The sequence below is a fragment of the Chaetodon trifascialis genome, chromosome 2 (assembly GCF_039877785.1).
Source record: "Chaetodon trifascialis isolate fChaTrf1 chromosome 2, fChaTrf1.hap1, whole genome shotgun sequence".
Classification (NCBI taxonomy): domain Eukaryota; kingdom Metazoa; phylum Chordata; class Actinopteri; order Chaetodontiformes; family Chaetodontidae; genus Chaetodon; species Chaetodon trifascialis.
Genome location: NC_092057.1, coordinates 18,939,114 through 18,954,586, shown reverse-complemented (window position 1 = coordinate 18,954,586; position 15,473 = coordinate 18,939,114). Strand labels below are relative to the sequence as shown.

General features: G+C 42.8%; 1 protein-coding gene across 1 annotated transcript in view; it reads right to left on the bottom strand.

Moving 5' to 3' along the window:
* Nucleotides 1–15,473, bottom strand: part of usp43a (ubiquitin specific peptidase 43a) — a 109,069-nt gene that overhangs the window by 28,995 nt on the left and 64,601 nt on the right. Inside the window, exons 7-8 of the mRNA XM_070983226.1 lie at nucleotides 7,223–7,391; nucleotides 3,600–3,711 (exon numbers count right to left, since the gene is read on the bottom strand). Of these exons, the coding sequence (XP_070839327.1) occupies nucleotides 3,600–3,711; nucleotides 7,223–7,391 (281 nt within the window). The remainder of the gene's footprint in view (nucleotides 1–3,599; nucleotides 3,712–7,222; nucleotides 7,392–15,473) is intronic.

Sequence of the window (15,473 nt, the reverse complement as noted above, 5' to 3'; positions counted from 1 at the left end):
TGGCCTCACAGAACCCACAGTTATCTATTGAAAACAAGAATATTTGCCCGGATACATTCAAAACTTTGATAAAGCAGTTTTGTTCGTGTCGATCAAACAGCTTTCTAAGTCTGGAGGTTGTAGTATAATCTCAGTAAGAAGTAATAAAACTATTTCCAGAAAATTGAAACAGGTCAAATCCTTGAACATGAAAACTGCCTGGTAAGAAGATATCCTGTCAGACAAAAAGAATATATAACCTTGATTTAAGATATTTCATCTAAATTTCACTTTTGCTTTGAGCTTTGATCAACTCAAACACAAAAGTCTCTCATGTAAAATTCTAAAAACTGTGGCAGACTATTGTGTGCAGGTCTAACAACGCTTAACAGCCACAAGCACTGATTCAGAGCAGTAAGTGGATGTCAGAATAAGTCATCTGAATGGAGACAAACAAGGCAAGCAAAGGGTATCGCAAAGCCGCTTAAAGTCATTTAGAATCAGAGAGCACTTGCAGGAAACTTTCAGCATTTGGACGATTCTTGAAATTCATTGCTGTGTAAGTCCAATAATTCTCTCATTTACGGCTGAATCATGCAGCATCTATACACAACATCACCGCCACAACAGCACCGCCTCTGCACTGAAATTGAAAACTGTGTTTACAGATGTATTATTACTCCTTTGCGACCTCAGCAGGGAGGACGAGAGGGCCCGGTTATTAGAAGGCAGCGGGAAAAACCTGGTGCCTAATGCACTAATTTTGAGTGGGCTGCCATCGGAGAATAGGCACTGCAGACAAGAATAAAGAGAAATAAATTGGTTTGCTAATAGGGGCCTAAAGCAGCAAAAGAAAAAAGGCACAGTCCTTTCACTTTTCAGGGCCTGGGCAGGTACACACTCAGATGGCTGGCTGTATCTACCAACTAGACTATAATGAAGAGCAGACAAGACACATCATGCGAATGAGTAATCCTGCAAGAGTTTGGTCCATTTTTATGTGAACTTGGAGAGCAAAGCATCCACAAGCTTCTACTGGAGGATGTGAATAAAATCAAACTCTCTGGAAAACAGAGGTGATGGTACTCTGCACATGATGACCAGATATTTCAGCCACAGCCACAGAAACTTAAAACAATCTTCGGGAAGGGGGAAGGCTCACATACAGCACATAAAATGAAATCTGGTAATCTCACCCCCCCCCCCATTTTTGTCATCTACTTCAAATCACTCCGGGTGATTTAATACAAGCGAACAAAACAGAAAACAAGCGGAGGTTTGTGAGTTTGGTGAGCAGGTCGGTGACATGCTCTGCAGGCCAGCGGCAGAGGAGTGGGTGGAGATAGAGGCAGCAGCTATTTGCATATTCATAGATCCCTGCATACGAAATGAAAGCAACTCACTTTAAGGCATAAAGAGAGGGGAAAAAACAAAACTTCTAAATAGGTCATTTTAATGAACAGAGATGAGTTTTTAGGGGTTTAACCAATGCCAGGATAAGGAACTTAAAAACTGGTGAATTCCTTCAGTCATTTCACATCTATGTGTTTGTTGATCTGGAATCAGCTGAACGACATCTCAAGGGGAAAAGCCACTTAAACTTCTATGTGAAATATTTTTTCCTTGCGCGGTTCTTGAAAATCTAAAAAACGTTAGGTAAAACATCAAGGGGGAACACTCTGGTCAACATATTTTCCCTCTTTGGGTCATGGCAGTCATTGAGTTGCTGTGGCTTGGTGACAAAAAGCAGATCTGGAAGTTGTCCACACCGACTCAACTCTTCTGCAGTCCTCAAACCTTTCTTCTGCCTCTAAAATCACTTGAGCGGCTGTTTGTCTCTGAGCACACACAGCTCTTGGCTCCTGTGCTTTAACAGGGCTTAGAAAGAGAAGCTGGGTTATGACTCGAAAGCAGTGCTTTCCTTTTTTTAAACCATGAAACTGATAGTTGTATCTTGCACAACAAACCTCTGGGTGGCACCAAAACACCTCATGAAGAAGCGAGGCCGACCAAATTATTGGCAGCACTCACACACTGGCCGCCTGTCAAAGGAAGGAAGAACATAAACAGCATTATGTTGAGTGTAGGTGAAGACATGAGGCAGTGCCACCCTCTTGTTTTCACAGCAGATTACAGCTTGGAGAACCAATCAGCAAAAAATGGAAGGCCTGCACTATTAGGACATTATATTTACACATCTGCAACCAGAAGACCTTGGTGAGAAAAGAAGTGACACCAGAAAAAAGGGAGGTTCAGCCAGTTTGCATCTGGCAGGACCGGCTTTGAGGAGGTGACGAAGAGACTGAGATACTGATCAGTAAATACCAGCCTGATATTTCTCTTTCTCCTCCTCTTCGGCTCTTTTCTTATGAAGCTGGGAGCTGCTCGCTCCGGATAAGGCCATCTCAAATATTGCCTGTCACCATGGCGTTGCCCATGGCAACTCGGCGACCAGCCGCGGGGACAGAGCGTGTGCGTGAGTGCGTGCATCGGAGAGCGGGGCTGTGGTTTAGGGCATGCGGTGCACAGAGCACTTGAACTGTCTGTAGACAAACAGACGAAGCTGAAGAGGTGATTTTACGTTCATGACAGGCTGCCCAGACCACAAACACCGGAGGAAGACAGGAGGTGTCGTGTAAATCTGAACGCAGGAAGGAAGCAGTCGTGCGTCCGCTGTGGAAGTAACCGAGCACATTTCAAATGAATGCAGTGTGATTCGAATCTGCTTTTTATCGTCTCATTATTCTAAAATACAGACCTTCCTACACAGAAGTAAAAATGAGGATTTGTGTGATTTGGCTTTGTGTGGGCGGTGACTTAATTAAATGTATGCTCAGCACATAAAACCATTATTACTCTCCCATAATTGGCCTGTGTGTGTGCATGTGTGTAAATATGTCCTGAGGTGCACTCTTTTGCGATATGGACAATGTGAATTGATTAAAAGCAGCTTCCAGTGCTGCAAATCTAACTTTTCTTTCCTCTGAATGACTGAATGTGGAACTCAGAATAGAACCGAACCAAAACTGAATTTTATGCATCAGGTGGGACAACTAAGCGTTGGTGCAGCAGCACAAAACATCAACACGTTTGTGTGAAAGATTATGAGGAAAAAAGCGCCTATAAATAAACCAACGCTCAAGAGCCACAATATGTAATAATAGAGGAGCCAGTACAATACTGCAAGGGACCACAAACAAAGAGTTACTCATCCTTCAACAACAGCAAATCCAACTATTATTCACTCCATATGCTAAGCAGGAAATGTATTTTGTAGCCTCAGCAGAGCAATGAGAACGAGAAAATCATGAAAATCATGAAAAACAAGCATGTGACAGCCTTTCTTTTTAAACACACTGTTTTGTGGTTTACCCTTTGTTGAGATTTCTACAATAGCTTCAAATGTGACTGAGACATCGTACCCAGACCCAGACAACTATTTAATTGAAACCCAGAACCAAACCTGAATGAAAACTGATCAAACTTCTAACTAATCTCTGCTCTGCACTGCTATTATAATTCAGCCTGCTGGAGTCAAGAAGCTGAGGGAAGCCCTGAGCCGACGGGTCCGGGGCACAGAATAGAGTGGGCGACTGGTGATTGGCAGTGCGGGGCATTACCTGAGCCTGAGATCCATTCAGCATCAGATAATAGAGTTTGCTGAGGATGCTCTGCTGCAACTGGTCCCAGGAGATGCTCCTGTCCTCACGCATGAGAAATGGAGGTCCAAACCTGAGAGGAGAGGAGAGGAGAGGAGAGGAGAGGAGAGGAGAGGAGAGGAGAGGAGAGGAGATAAATAAAAAGGTAAAGACAATGCTATAGTGTACATAAAGACAGGTCTAGCAACATATCCCAGTTTGCATATATCTCAGTTGTTTTTATGAATATTTGAATGAATATTTAAGCTACACATAATTTTAAATCAAATAATCAAATAAAAACGGGCTGGCAGTATTTGTTTGTGTTGCACTGTGAAAATCAAGAAATTCTTCAACTTCAACGTTTCCAGACTGATTAACTTAGCAAGTCATCCACACTGCAAAACACGAACTCATTTCCATGAAGCTAGGGCTGATTGAAAGTAGAGAAAGTGCCACTTTAAAGGTCACTGCAGCTCAGCGTGTCATCACAACATCTGTCAAGCTGTCAGGTGTCAAGTGCATCAAGGCCGCACTGCTGGTGCCTTGTGTCCTGCACGGATGGCGTAAAGCGGTGAAATGTGGGGTCAGGGGGCCGAACGAAGCTGAGAAACCAGTCTGTATGTCATCAGTGCATCAGTGCCTCATAATGGGCTCTCTGTCTCGAGGTTAACTCGAGGCTTGTGCTCCCTCTGACTGCACAGCACTGGCTGTATTAGAGGCTATTACATGTGAGGTTAATGGGAGAGGCAGCTGTGTTGGTCAAGTATTTCAGGATCTTGCACAGATTATCAAGGCATGCTGATGATTAAAGTTCCAAGGTTTTAGAGCTAATTAAAACTAATGTAGTTTGAGACGACATCCCCTCAATGGATCCTATGTTCATGGATGTTTTAGAGATGACATTCTACGGTTATTTTGGAGGCTGTAGTTTGTGGTGCTGCTGTTTGTTATCTCTCAGTATTATAATGCAGATCAACAGGTCTCAGTTAAGGGAAACCTTAATGCTACAGCCAAATATGTGCCATATATGTGTGGCCCAGCACACAAAGTAAAGTGTGTACAGAAATGGTCTTCCCATGATTGGAGTCAGGGAACTCAACGAGGTTGAGGTCAGGACACAGAGTCCTGACCTCAACCTCATCAAACACCTTTTGGATCAGGATCTTGTGGCTGAAGGGGAGCAAATCCAAGCAGCCGGGTTCGAAAATCTTGTGCAAAATCGTCCCAGAAGATCGGATCCACATATTTTGTTTGGGTGTTACTTTTGGCCATGTTTACAAAGCATAAAACGCAAATAAAAACATAATGCAATCATCTGCAAACAAACTGAGTTTACAGTCAACAGTTTTACAAAGTGTCCCTGAGTCCATGTAGTAACATCCTTGATACATTCATGTGTTCACAAAGTGGTGAACCTCACTCCATCCGTGCTTGTGAATGACTGAGTCTTTCCAGGATGCTCCTTTCATACCCAATCATGATACTATCACCTGTTACCAATGAACCTATTTACCTGTGGAATGTTCCAAACAGGTGTTTTTGGAGCATTCCACTACTTTCCCAGTCTTTAGTTGCTCCTGTCCCAACTTGTTTGAAACATGTTGCTGCCATCAAAATCAGAATAAACATATATTTACAAAAATCAATGAAGCTGATGATATTGTCTCGAAACGTTACGTTTACCACAATGTATACGAGCACACGAGTCCTGCGGCGTGTGGAAAAATGAGCCCTCAAATGTCACACACTGACACTGTTAGGCCTTTCACAGGAATGTCTGTTCTGTTCCCATCCAAACAAATGGAATGGAAGTGTATAAGCTTGAACACTGTGTACTCAAGAGCAAGAAGATCAAGCTCCAATGAGCACAAGATGAAACTGGATGGCTGAGGATATATATATATATATATATATATATCCTTCCTCCTTCCTTCCTTCCTTCCTTGTGTCAATAATAGGTTAGACTCTGTCAATCCCTGCAGGGAAATCTGAGTCCTCCTTATGACTAAAGACTCCTAATAATGTACACAATAAACCCCTTAGTATCAGAGGGTTATTGTCTACTCTTGGTCAAATGAACACTTAGATTTATGGTCTGTGTTGCAAAGCACACAATGCCTTGTGATGGGTTCAGGAACATTACAGTAATTTAAATTTATTGACATTAACAGCAGTTCTTGGACTAAACCTGACAGAGCACTGATCATGAGAGGAACACGATGTGTGCAACATGAATGTGCCTCTAAAAAAACCCAGCAGGAACTCGGCGACCTAGTCAGTGTGCACCAAAGTGAAATGTTTCCAGCAGTTGAATTCATGCCTGACAAAATTCACATTAATGCAAAATGACATGCTGGCTAAACTGAAGAAGAAACAGACAAAATATAGTCACTTTAAAAGAGGAGGCTGTCATAAACAAACAAGCACAGCAAAACAGGAACAAAGAAGTGTGGATTCTATGTTAACTGAAATATACAGTTCATGGGTCTTAAATGCATCCACTGAAGGACACCTTTCTGTCATCGGTTCAATAATTTGGATGTTTGCTGGACAAATGATTTGATACATGATCCTTGACTAAATCGAGCGCCAGGAGTCTTCATATTGAACTGTGATCAGAGATGTGTTTAGTGCTGCGATTTTAAATGTTTTCATCACTGTAAAGTATTTCATTGGAATCACTGGAAGCTCAGCTGGACTATCAGACGCCTGCTCTGCTTCAGCTATGATCCTTTGTAGTGTAGCGGTTTAATCTTTAAAGTAGCTGCAACATTATCATGCATCAATTTGGATTAGGTGCTTAAATCCTTGCTCACTTCTCAGCAGACTCCAAAATTCCTCATCTTATACGAGTCTGGATCCTTTTCATATTTGTGATGCTGCCTGCATTACTGAAGAGGTAAATGTGATAAGAGCATTTAGCAATGCTACTCGGCCCCTGTGGGATGTTTATCCTCAAACAAAACAACACGGCTGACCTGTGAGCGACAAACACAAAGCGTCCATCCAGCTGTGCTGTGGATTACTGCTGCTTCCGCTGTTCGGTCCAGCCGTGTCGTTGTTGTACATCAGATGCATTCGAGGTGCGGAGCAACTTAATGATGCTGCCTACCCTTGTTAGAGTAACATATGGCAGCCGATTAAACCTAACTTTCACAGGTTAAGTGCTTCTACTTGAGCACAATGTTCGACTCCACCTTTCTACACTGTCAGCTTCCAGCTGAACGGGAGCTCGAGCTTAATGAAACCAGTCTGCGGCATTCATGCAGTAGATATACTACAGAACGAAGCGGGACAGAAATGGGATGTTGACATTTAGACAGCATTGGAAGAAGAAAGGGAAAAAGAATAAAGAGGTATGAGGTATTCCATTCTCTACGGCGGTACTTGAACAAGCTCTAAAAAATGGCCTCATGAATGTAACATTAAACATCTTCAAAAGCAATCTCATAAAGGAAATCTAAGAGAAGTGACTCTGCTTTGTGCCTAACAGAACCTATTCAGCAGAAGGCCTCACTCTCCAGCTGAATAAACTGAGTACGTGATGCCAGCTCAATAACAACTAAACAACAATAACAACTCGAAATCAGCGTATGGCTCACCTGACAGCCTGCTGGCCAGATCCTGCCGTGTTGCAGATGAGGAGGAGGACCTTTGTGGAGCCGCCCTGGTTCAGGTATTCAGAGGAGAGCGTGCCAGACGGAGGTAACCTCTGACCATCAGGTCCAGCCGTAGAGGTGTAGGGAGAGGAGGGGAGGCTGTGGTGATACCCTGAGCAGGACAGAGGAGTGGAGAGCTGTTTGATAAAGGCTGAGGCACACACACACACACATGCTGCAACCATCACGAAACAAACTGTGCTTGTCAAACTCATGTTAGCAGTTTTCTATGTAAACAGAAATGATTGATTTAAAAATATTATTTACAGTATGTCTACATATGCATGTAACAAGGCAAATAAGGTAACGTTTCCTTTGCACAATTTAAAAATGAAAGCATACAGCCATTATTTCCTGCAGCTTCCTGCAGTTTCCGACGAAGGAAACTGATGTCTCGGTGTTGTTATTTAGTGCAAATCCATTAGTTCTGTAAGAAGAATCGATGTGTCTAACTTGAGGGTGTAGGAGGTGAATAAAAGTGGAAAGAGTATTAGCTGACAAAAGGAAGAAAAGCCATTACATAGAGAGAGTGCTTTCAGCTTCAGTGCTGAAGTTCTGGTAAGGTTCAGATTTATAATATACTGAATATACAGAAACTCAGACAGAAAAACAGGAGCAGAGAGAGAGCTGGCAGAGAGCTGGTAATGTCACACCTGATCAAGCACTTATTTGATAAAAGTCTTACTCATATCAAAGGCTGGGGGGCAGGACTTAAATGGACCGGGGTTACAAAACAGCTCCGAGTGGCAGAATAAGAAACTCTTGTGCAACATCGACTGTGACACGTTCACACTGAAAAAATTTTCAGATCATTTTCATTATACCAGAATCGCCCTTTGATTCTTATTTACCCCAAGGTGCTGTAAGGAGAATCTCTCACACACACACACACACACACACACACACACACACACACACACACACACACACACACACACACACACACACACACACACACACACACACACACACACGCTGTGATTAATTGTGGGTAACAGCTGAGGGGATGCACAAGGCCCAACCTCTTGTCTCCCAGGAAACATAAACTTTGACATTATCAGAGGATTTAATTAAACAATGCTTGTTCAAACCCTACTGTGCAATTAATCACTGCCACCTTCCAACATCACACACACAAAACAAACCCAAACACGCAGGAAAGGCAGCGTGAACAGATGTAAAGCTAAGACGTAACGCCTTCACGAAAGCAAGCAGACAGATTATTAAGGCACACGCACACACAGACGCACAGTCCCGGCTCAGAGGAAGTGTTTGTGTCAGAGACAAAGAAAGAAAAGGCCCATTTTTGTGCCGAACAAGTGGAATTTCAGTAAATAAATACCTTAACCTTGTGGTTACGAAATATCTGAGTAAAAGAATGAATATGCTGATTGTTAAAACAAGCCGATAAGGCTGGAAAAGCTTTGACTAATGTTTGTCTAATCTGCTACTAACTCATGTTTCTCTTTCTTGGCAGACAGGAGCCACTCGATGGGACATTTTTTGCACATCGGCTGCCCTTTAGAGGGCCAATTCATCTCCCATCTCTTTGTCTCAGTCGCTCCCTCCCTCTATCGTCGCCTCACCTTTAACTCTTAAGGATTTTCACTCGGGAGGCTGAAAAGCAAAATACCAGGCGGTTTTGTTTCAGCTCAAACTGTGCAGCATGCTGCCCGACTATCAACCCTCTGATTAATCAATAAAGCACCTATAAATGACCTTTTACAGTCTGGGAATACAGCCAACTCTTGGTGTAATCTTGACTGATTTATTCTTTAGTAATTACTCAGTATTTCATGCACCTCGTTGCAAAGTGTTAATAAATAACTTCACTTTAAAGCAGGGCAATCTCTTGTAAACAGTGGACGGAGCAGAAAGGTCATGACGTTATGTAAGTGGTAAACAGAACATCTGGGATAAAGGGTTGAATGATGTTACAATAAGTCAGCCCGGCGTTTCCGTGGCAGTTTCGAAGCCAGAAAGCAATATAAGGGCCTTGGTGAGTAGTGTGATTTCGCCCACATGTCCTGGGTGTGCTGGGAGAACCTCCTGCCAGACTCTCATTCTCACCTCCTCTCCCTGAGACGGACAGAGGAGAGCCACAGATGGAGAGAAGTGTTGGAAGAAGACAGAGGGAGGAGAGAAAGAGAAAGGTGAGCGGAGTGGATAGACGAGAAGAGGCGAAAGCAAAGTGCCGTCGTGGCTCGTTTTAAAAAGCAATTCCCAAAGTGAATTAAAAGAAAGAAAGTACAGAGACAAGACGACTTCACAGCGAGGGAGACAGCTGAACGTCCTCTCATAAACGCATTGATTCGACGACCAATTAGCATGATATTGAACCGTTTGTTGCTATTGTGCGGCGGTTGCGGCGGGAATCTGTTTGTAATCTGCTGGTTTTAATTAAAAGATAAACACTGAGACTGAGGTGAATGCAAGCGAACTGAGCGAGGAAGACGAAGAGATACAGAAAGAGCAGCGAGAGCGAGGCGAGACGAGAGGCAGAAATCACTCTTGAGATTGGAGGTGGTAAGTGTGGTGGCGTTAATTAAACAGTTCAACCCTGAAGAAGAAGATAAGACACCTCCTCCGGCACTCACACGCTTCTCCTCCCTCACCGGCCTCAATTTCTTCCTCTTGTATTATCTTATGCTCTCTTTTCTCCCAGCCAAACTATTTATCAAAATCCAAAGTGGCTTAGTACTGGATGTGCACACATACAAGGAATTTGACTTGTTTTTTGATTGCTTTCGACAGCTAAGAGGCAACATAAAGCCGAGGAAACAAAGTTAAAGAACGGTTAAGAATAAAGAATGGTGAGTGGAACGGACCGAAAAATGTGAAAAAAAAATCTATCTATCTATCTATCTATCTATCTATCTATCTATCTATCTATCTATCTATCTATCTATCTATCTATCTATCTATCTATCTATCTATCTATTCTCTGTGTTCTGTAAGTTATGAAAATATATAAATACTGAGTGAATATACATACATGGACAGGATGATTATGTACAGTATATAAATGTATGTACAGTGTGCTCCTGCCACTATCTAATTATTTTGTTTTCTGTTCAGGATGAATCAGCTCCTGGCTTCAGAAGCGAAGGAAGTGAGAGTATAAAACAATCAGTGTCACACTTTATACTGAGGTACACATGTTCACCATGATGTAGTAGCATTAGCATGTATATTAGCAGCATACTGGCCCCTTATCAGTCACCATAACAATATTAATCAGGATTAATTAATTACTGTTTATTGATAGTAAAGACATTGTTGTACACAAATTACAAACTTAATAATCCAACCCTTAATAACCCAAACCCCCATAATAAAGTATTCACTGCTTTATAATAACTAAGAAAAAGCCAATATGCTACTAATATATATGCTAATAAGCGACGAGCTAATGGTGAACATGTGCACCTTGATGTAAAGTGTGACCAAAATCACTAATAGGGGAGATTTTTGAGTGTGTTTTAAATCTGCAGGGTGAGTGACAGAAATGTTTTGTGCCTTGGAGGACACACTCCTCCTTATATCTACACACTGTTAGGACTATAGCTTTCACACAGACAACAGTGTATTATCTAAGAGATGTGTGTGTGTGTGTGTGTGTGTGTGTGTGTGTGTGTGTGTGTGTGTGTGTGTGTGTGTGTGTGTGTGTGTGTGTGTGCGTGTGTGCGTGTGTGCATGTGTGAGGACAGTCTGCTAACTGATGCAGAGGCAAAAGTGTTTCATTAGGACTTGGAGCTATTGAATGCAAACATTTTTAGGGTGACAGTGTTAATTGGTGCAGTGAATCAACAGACGATGGGGGTCTGCATCAGTTAGAGCTGTGCTCTTGATGGTCCCGTTGCTCTGCAGGAATCCAAGCACATGCACAAAAAGGCCTCATTTTGAGTAGAAAATCATAATTTGCTGTTGCACCAGAGGCAAAAGTCTTTTGACACTGACGTCTTATTTTCCCAAACAGTTGTGTTTGTTCATTAGAAAAGTGTAAAAATAGCCTTGTTGTGTAACAGAGAAAGGACGAATACTCAAAGAGGATTTTTGGCTACATACTGACTGGGACTGACACTCCCAAGTGGTTCATGAGTGACCCCTGCCAGTGCAATCCACACACCTGACCAAAAATACCCAGGGGGCTGTGGACTTGGATGAATCAGAGGTCCTGGCAGCAAACAGCCATCTGACCACAAATGCCCCTGCTGACAGCAGAGCACCTGAGCTTTCTGCCAGCAGCGAAATGACGGATTAAGGAGGCAGCAGGGGAGGAACTAAATACACCTGATGCTGCCCTCTTACGTCTTTTCTTTCTCTTCACGTTCTTCCACTATCCCTCAACTGCACCCAGCTCATCTTCCCACTGCGTGTCTCTTTTTAACATCCCTCTTTGTTACAAGAAGGCACAGAGTTGTGGAGAAGCCACAATACCCCTGCTGCCTGCGCGTATTAAGGAAAAACAACATGGAGGACGGTATTTTGAATCGAGCTACATCTCGTCTCAAATACTAGTCCAGCAGCATGCCGTGCTAAAGTCCACACCACAGTGCTGAACATTTGAGCTGTTTATGTCGGTGAATAAATAAGATAGAAATGCTTTATTATGAGCAGAAGCTGAGGACAGAGCAACGGAGGATGATAAAAATAGGAAACTTCTTAACAGACTTCATCTAGTGTCATCTGCCCTGCTGACTGCTTCACTTGAACGCAATTAAGAGGCATTGCGATTTATCCTGTAGATTTCGTTTTAACAGGCTTGTGGGCAGAGGAAGCTTTCAAGTTGGCACTCACACAAGCATTTATGCACCATTTGTGTTGTTCTGCATAAGGCAGCTGAGCTGAGTGTAGCTGTTATTTCCCGGATGATTTGAGAACACGTTCCAGAGGCAGTCGTGATGATCACAGCGCCGAATGTAGACACACCAAATTTCTTTCTGCCTTCATTTTCTTCAGGTTATTTTAAATGATGAAATCTACTGGAGGGGCAGGAGGTCCCCTGTGAATGTTCCTGGAATATTTTTACTTTTCTGCACTGAGTTTGCTTTAGGCGGCCTATAATTGCCTTAATGGAACTACACAGGAAGTGTGCTTTGCAGGGATGAATTTGCATGTGGGATGTCTTTGTCTCAGTATGAGTTGATTTATTTTATGCACATGTTCATGAGTACACATGTGGCAGTATGTTCGTGTGTAACCAATCAACCAATTTTTGCCCAAGATTGTATGTCCCCATGCTCTCAAAGTTATGTTTGCAAGACAACAGATGAGCCCTACATTATGTGAGAAGTAAATCTGAGTAAAAAATGATCCACCATTACCAACTGGATTTAAATACTTTTATTGCAGCTCTCATTGATATGTTTGTAAGAATGTACAGAATGAGATGGTTCACTGCCGCTGCTCTCAAAGCATTGTTTTGGAGGAAAAGCTCTAGCAAACCTATTGTAAACTCCCTGTTCAGCGCCAAACATCAGACAGACACAGTTAGGGACTTAGATTCATCAGGTGGCCACAAACAGGACTCCAAAAGGATTATAGCGCTGCTCTGTAACAGCTGGATGTGTGAACAAGCGTCTGTTTGCCAACAAGTTCACCATAAACTTGATGACATGTCAAAAGTACAAAGGCTAACAGGAGTGAGGAAGAAGGCAAGAACCAAAATATCCAAAAACAGGTGAGGGAGAGGTGAACACTAAGCAAAAATCCAACAACACTAGAAGAACATGAGGACAAAACACTAGAAAAAAGGATGCCACGCTTGTCACACGGTACAAACATGATTCACAAAGGCACGAGAGGAAGTTACTGAAACAAGGAGAGCGGTACGTATTTCAAAATAAAACAGGGAACTAGCAAACCCCAGGACAGCTAATGTCCTGCTATTCAAACAAGAATCACAAGAGCAAATCGCTCAAAGATACTGACAGTGTGTGACTGTCTGTCTGCTCTACTGACCACGTAAATGATGACAGAGTGTACGTGTGTGTGTGCGTTCACTGCGGCAGAAGTAATACCTTCACTGTAAGTCGCTGTTGGAAGGAAGTGACGGCCCAGATAAACACCTCAGAGTAGCGTTGAAATGCCTGACTCTCCAACTGTAGACAGCCGTCTATGGGCTGAGGGCAACGACACAGCAGCTTACCCTCAGCTCCGCAGTTGACCATGACAGCACCAGATCACTCAATAACCTGCTGGAGGGCGCTGTTTGTGGAGCCACACTGTACACTAAGTGTGCGTGGATGAGACGGACGGGAGAGAATGAAAGAAACAACGCAGATGCTGTTTGTGTGTGTGAGTCAACTCCTGACAGCTCTCCATTGAGAAATCCTTTTTCTACCACAAACAACACACATATTCTCTCTCTTTTGGCCCACTTGGTCTCTTTCTGAGTCTCTCAATCCACTCGAATCTCGATCGTCTTCTCCGTTATCCTGGAGACACGTGGCTGAGCCTGGCCTTTACTTTTTTAATTTCAAGGGCACCAAGCGAACATCACACAAAGTTCGCACGCTAAGCTTCCCGAGCTTCCATTCAGCAAGAAGTCTTTTTCTTTGTGGGGCATTACAGAGTTTTATCACTCTATTTATGTGCAAATTGCCCAGATTGTTGAGGGTGAAATAAGATGCTATTGTGGTGCTTTGGACCTAATTGATTTTTCAGTGTTTTCCATCATGAGACCTCCTGCTGCCGTTTCCTCGACATCCGAAACCTCATTATTGTACCTGGGAGCGGCGCTGATCCAATATCCCTGAGAACGTTTACTGATTAAGTCGAGGAAGTCCAGCTCCCACACAATGAAATACACAGCGGGTTATGACGACAGAGGAATTCCCAGCACACGATAAACTCTCCAAAGCATAACTGAATACAAAACATGACATGTAGTTTACTTACACTGAGGTTTACATTCTCTATCTACGCCTGTCTTCATGCTATTCAATGAATGACTACTCATTATTCATTGGTCCATATCAATCCCAGCTATGCACCCACGCAAAGCAATCCTCCTCCTCTTCTTTCCCAGCATCACATTTCTTCTACCAGCAAGTGATGTGGACCAAAAACAAAAGAGTGAAAGTATAAGCCAAGAATCAGGGACAAGCTGAGGCCATTTGCACAATTTATTTGACAAGAGTTGAATACGAATGCCGTGCAGCTACGGCCTCTAGGCAACTTCTTCGTGCCTAATCTGGTGAATGAATTATAACAAGAACATTATAATATCACCCCTCTTGTGTTAGCAAACACAGTTGAGCAGCAGTTAGAAAGGAGTGGCACATTTTCAAGTTCGTACCTTGTTTTGTCTTTGATATTTGCTGATGGCATGGCTCAAGCATCATGTGGCTTGCCATGAAATTTTGGAATGACAGTTTCCCTCTAGGAGCCATCGTGAGGTTCAAATCTGAGGTTTTGAGCAAAATGTCTCAACAGCTATTGGGTGGATTGCTTGACATTTGCTTCAGACATGTTCCCGTCAGGATCAACTCGAACAGCTGCGGTGACCCTGACAGGTCCAAATATAAAAGGTTAGGAATTTTATTGTCCGTGATGTGGGACATTGTCTTTGGCTTCACCACAATCAGCATGGATTACAAATAAGACAACAGGGAAAAACAATCTGAAGTTCAATCACGCCTATAACTATAAAATATAGTTCAATAAACCTTTTACAAAAAGAGCCACAAAGATACTACAGATCTACAAATACACAAACTGTCCAAGACTCTGATATACAACCAAACACCTGCATAACTAATAGCACTCCAAATGTATTTTGTGTTTAGCGATAATTAGCCAACGATAGCATGCTAAGATGCTAAACTATGGCGGGTGAATCTATTCTTGTTTATGTCCCAACTGAAAACAGCACTTGTTCAAAAGTGCGAGAGTGTGCGTTGGTGTGCACGTGATATTTCAGGTAGTGGTGGAAATTAGTGAGTGTGAGTAAAACAACCATGAGCTCGACATCTTATTAGACACCAACACACTGTGCAAAGCCTGTGATTTTCTACTAGTGCTATTATTCTTGGTTTGCGGTGAGGTCAATCACATGAATCTGAAAACACGTGCGTTTCAGCAGCAGCCTCTTTTGTATCCTCCCCCACTGGAGCAGCAATAACATGATGGCAAAAATACCATTTTCAGGATCACAAAGGAAAAAGAAGAGGTGGCCCGAGCGAGAGGG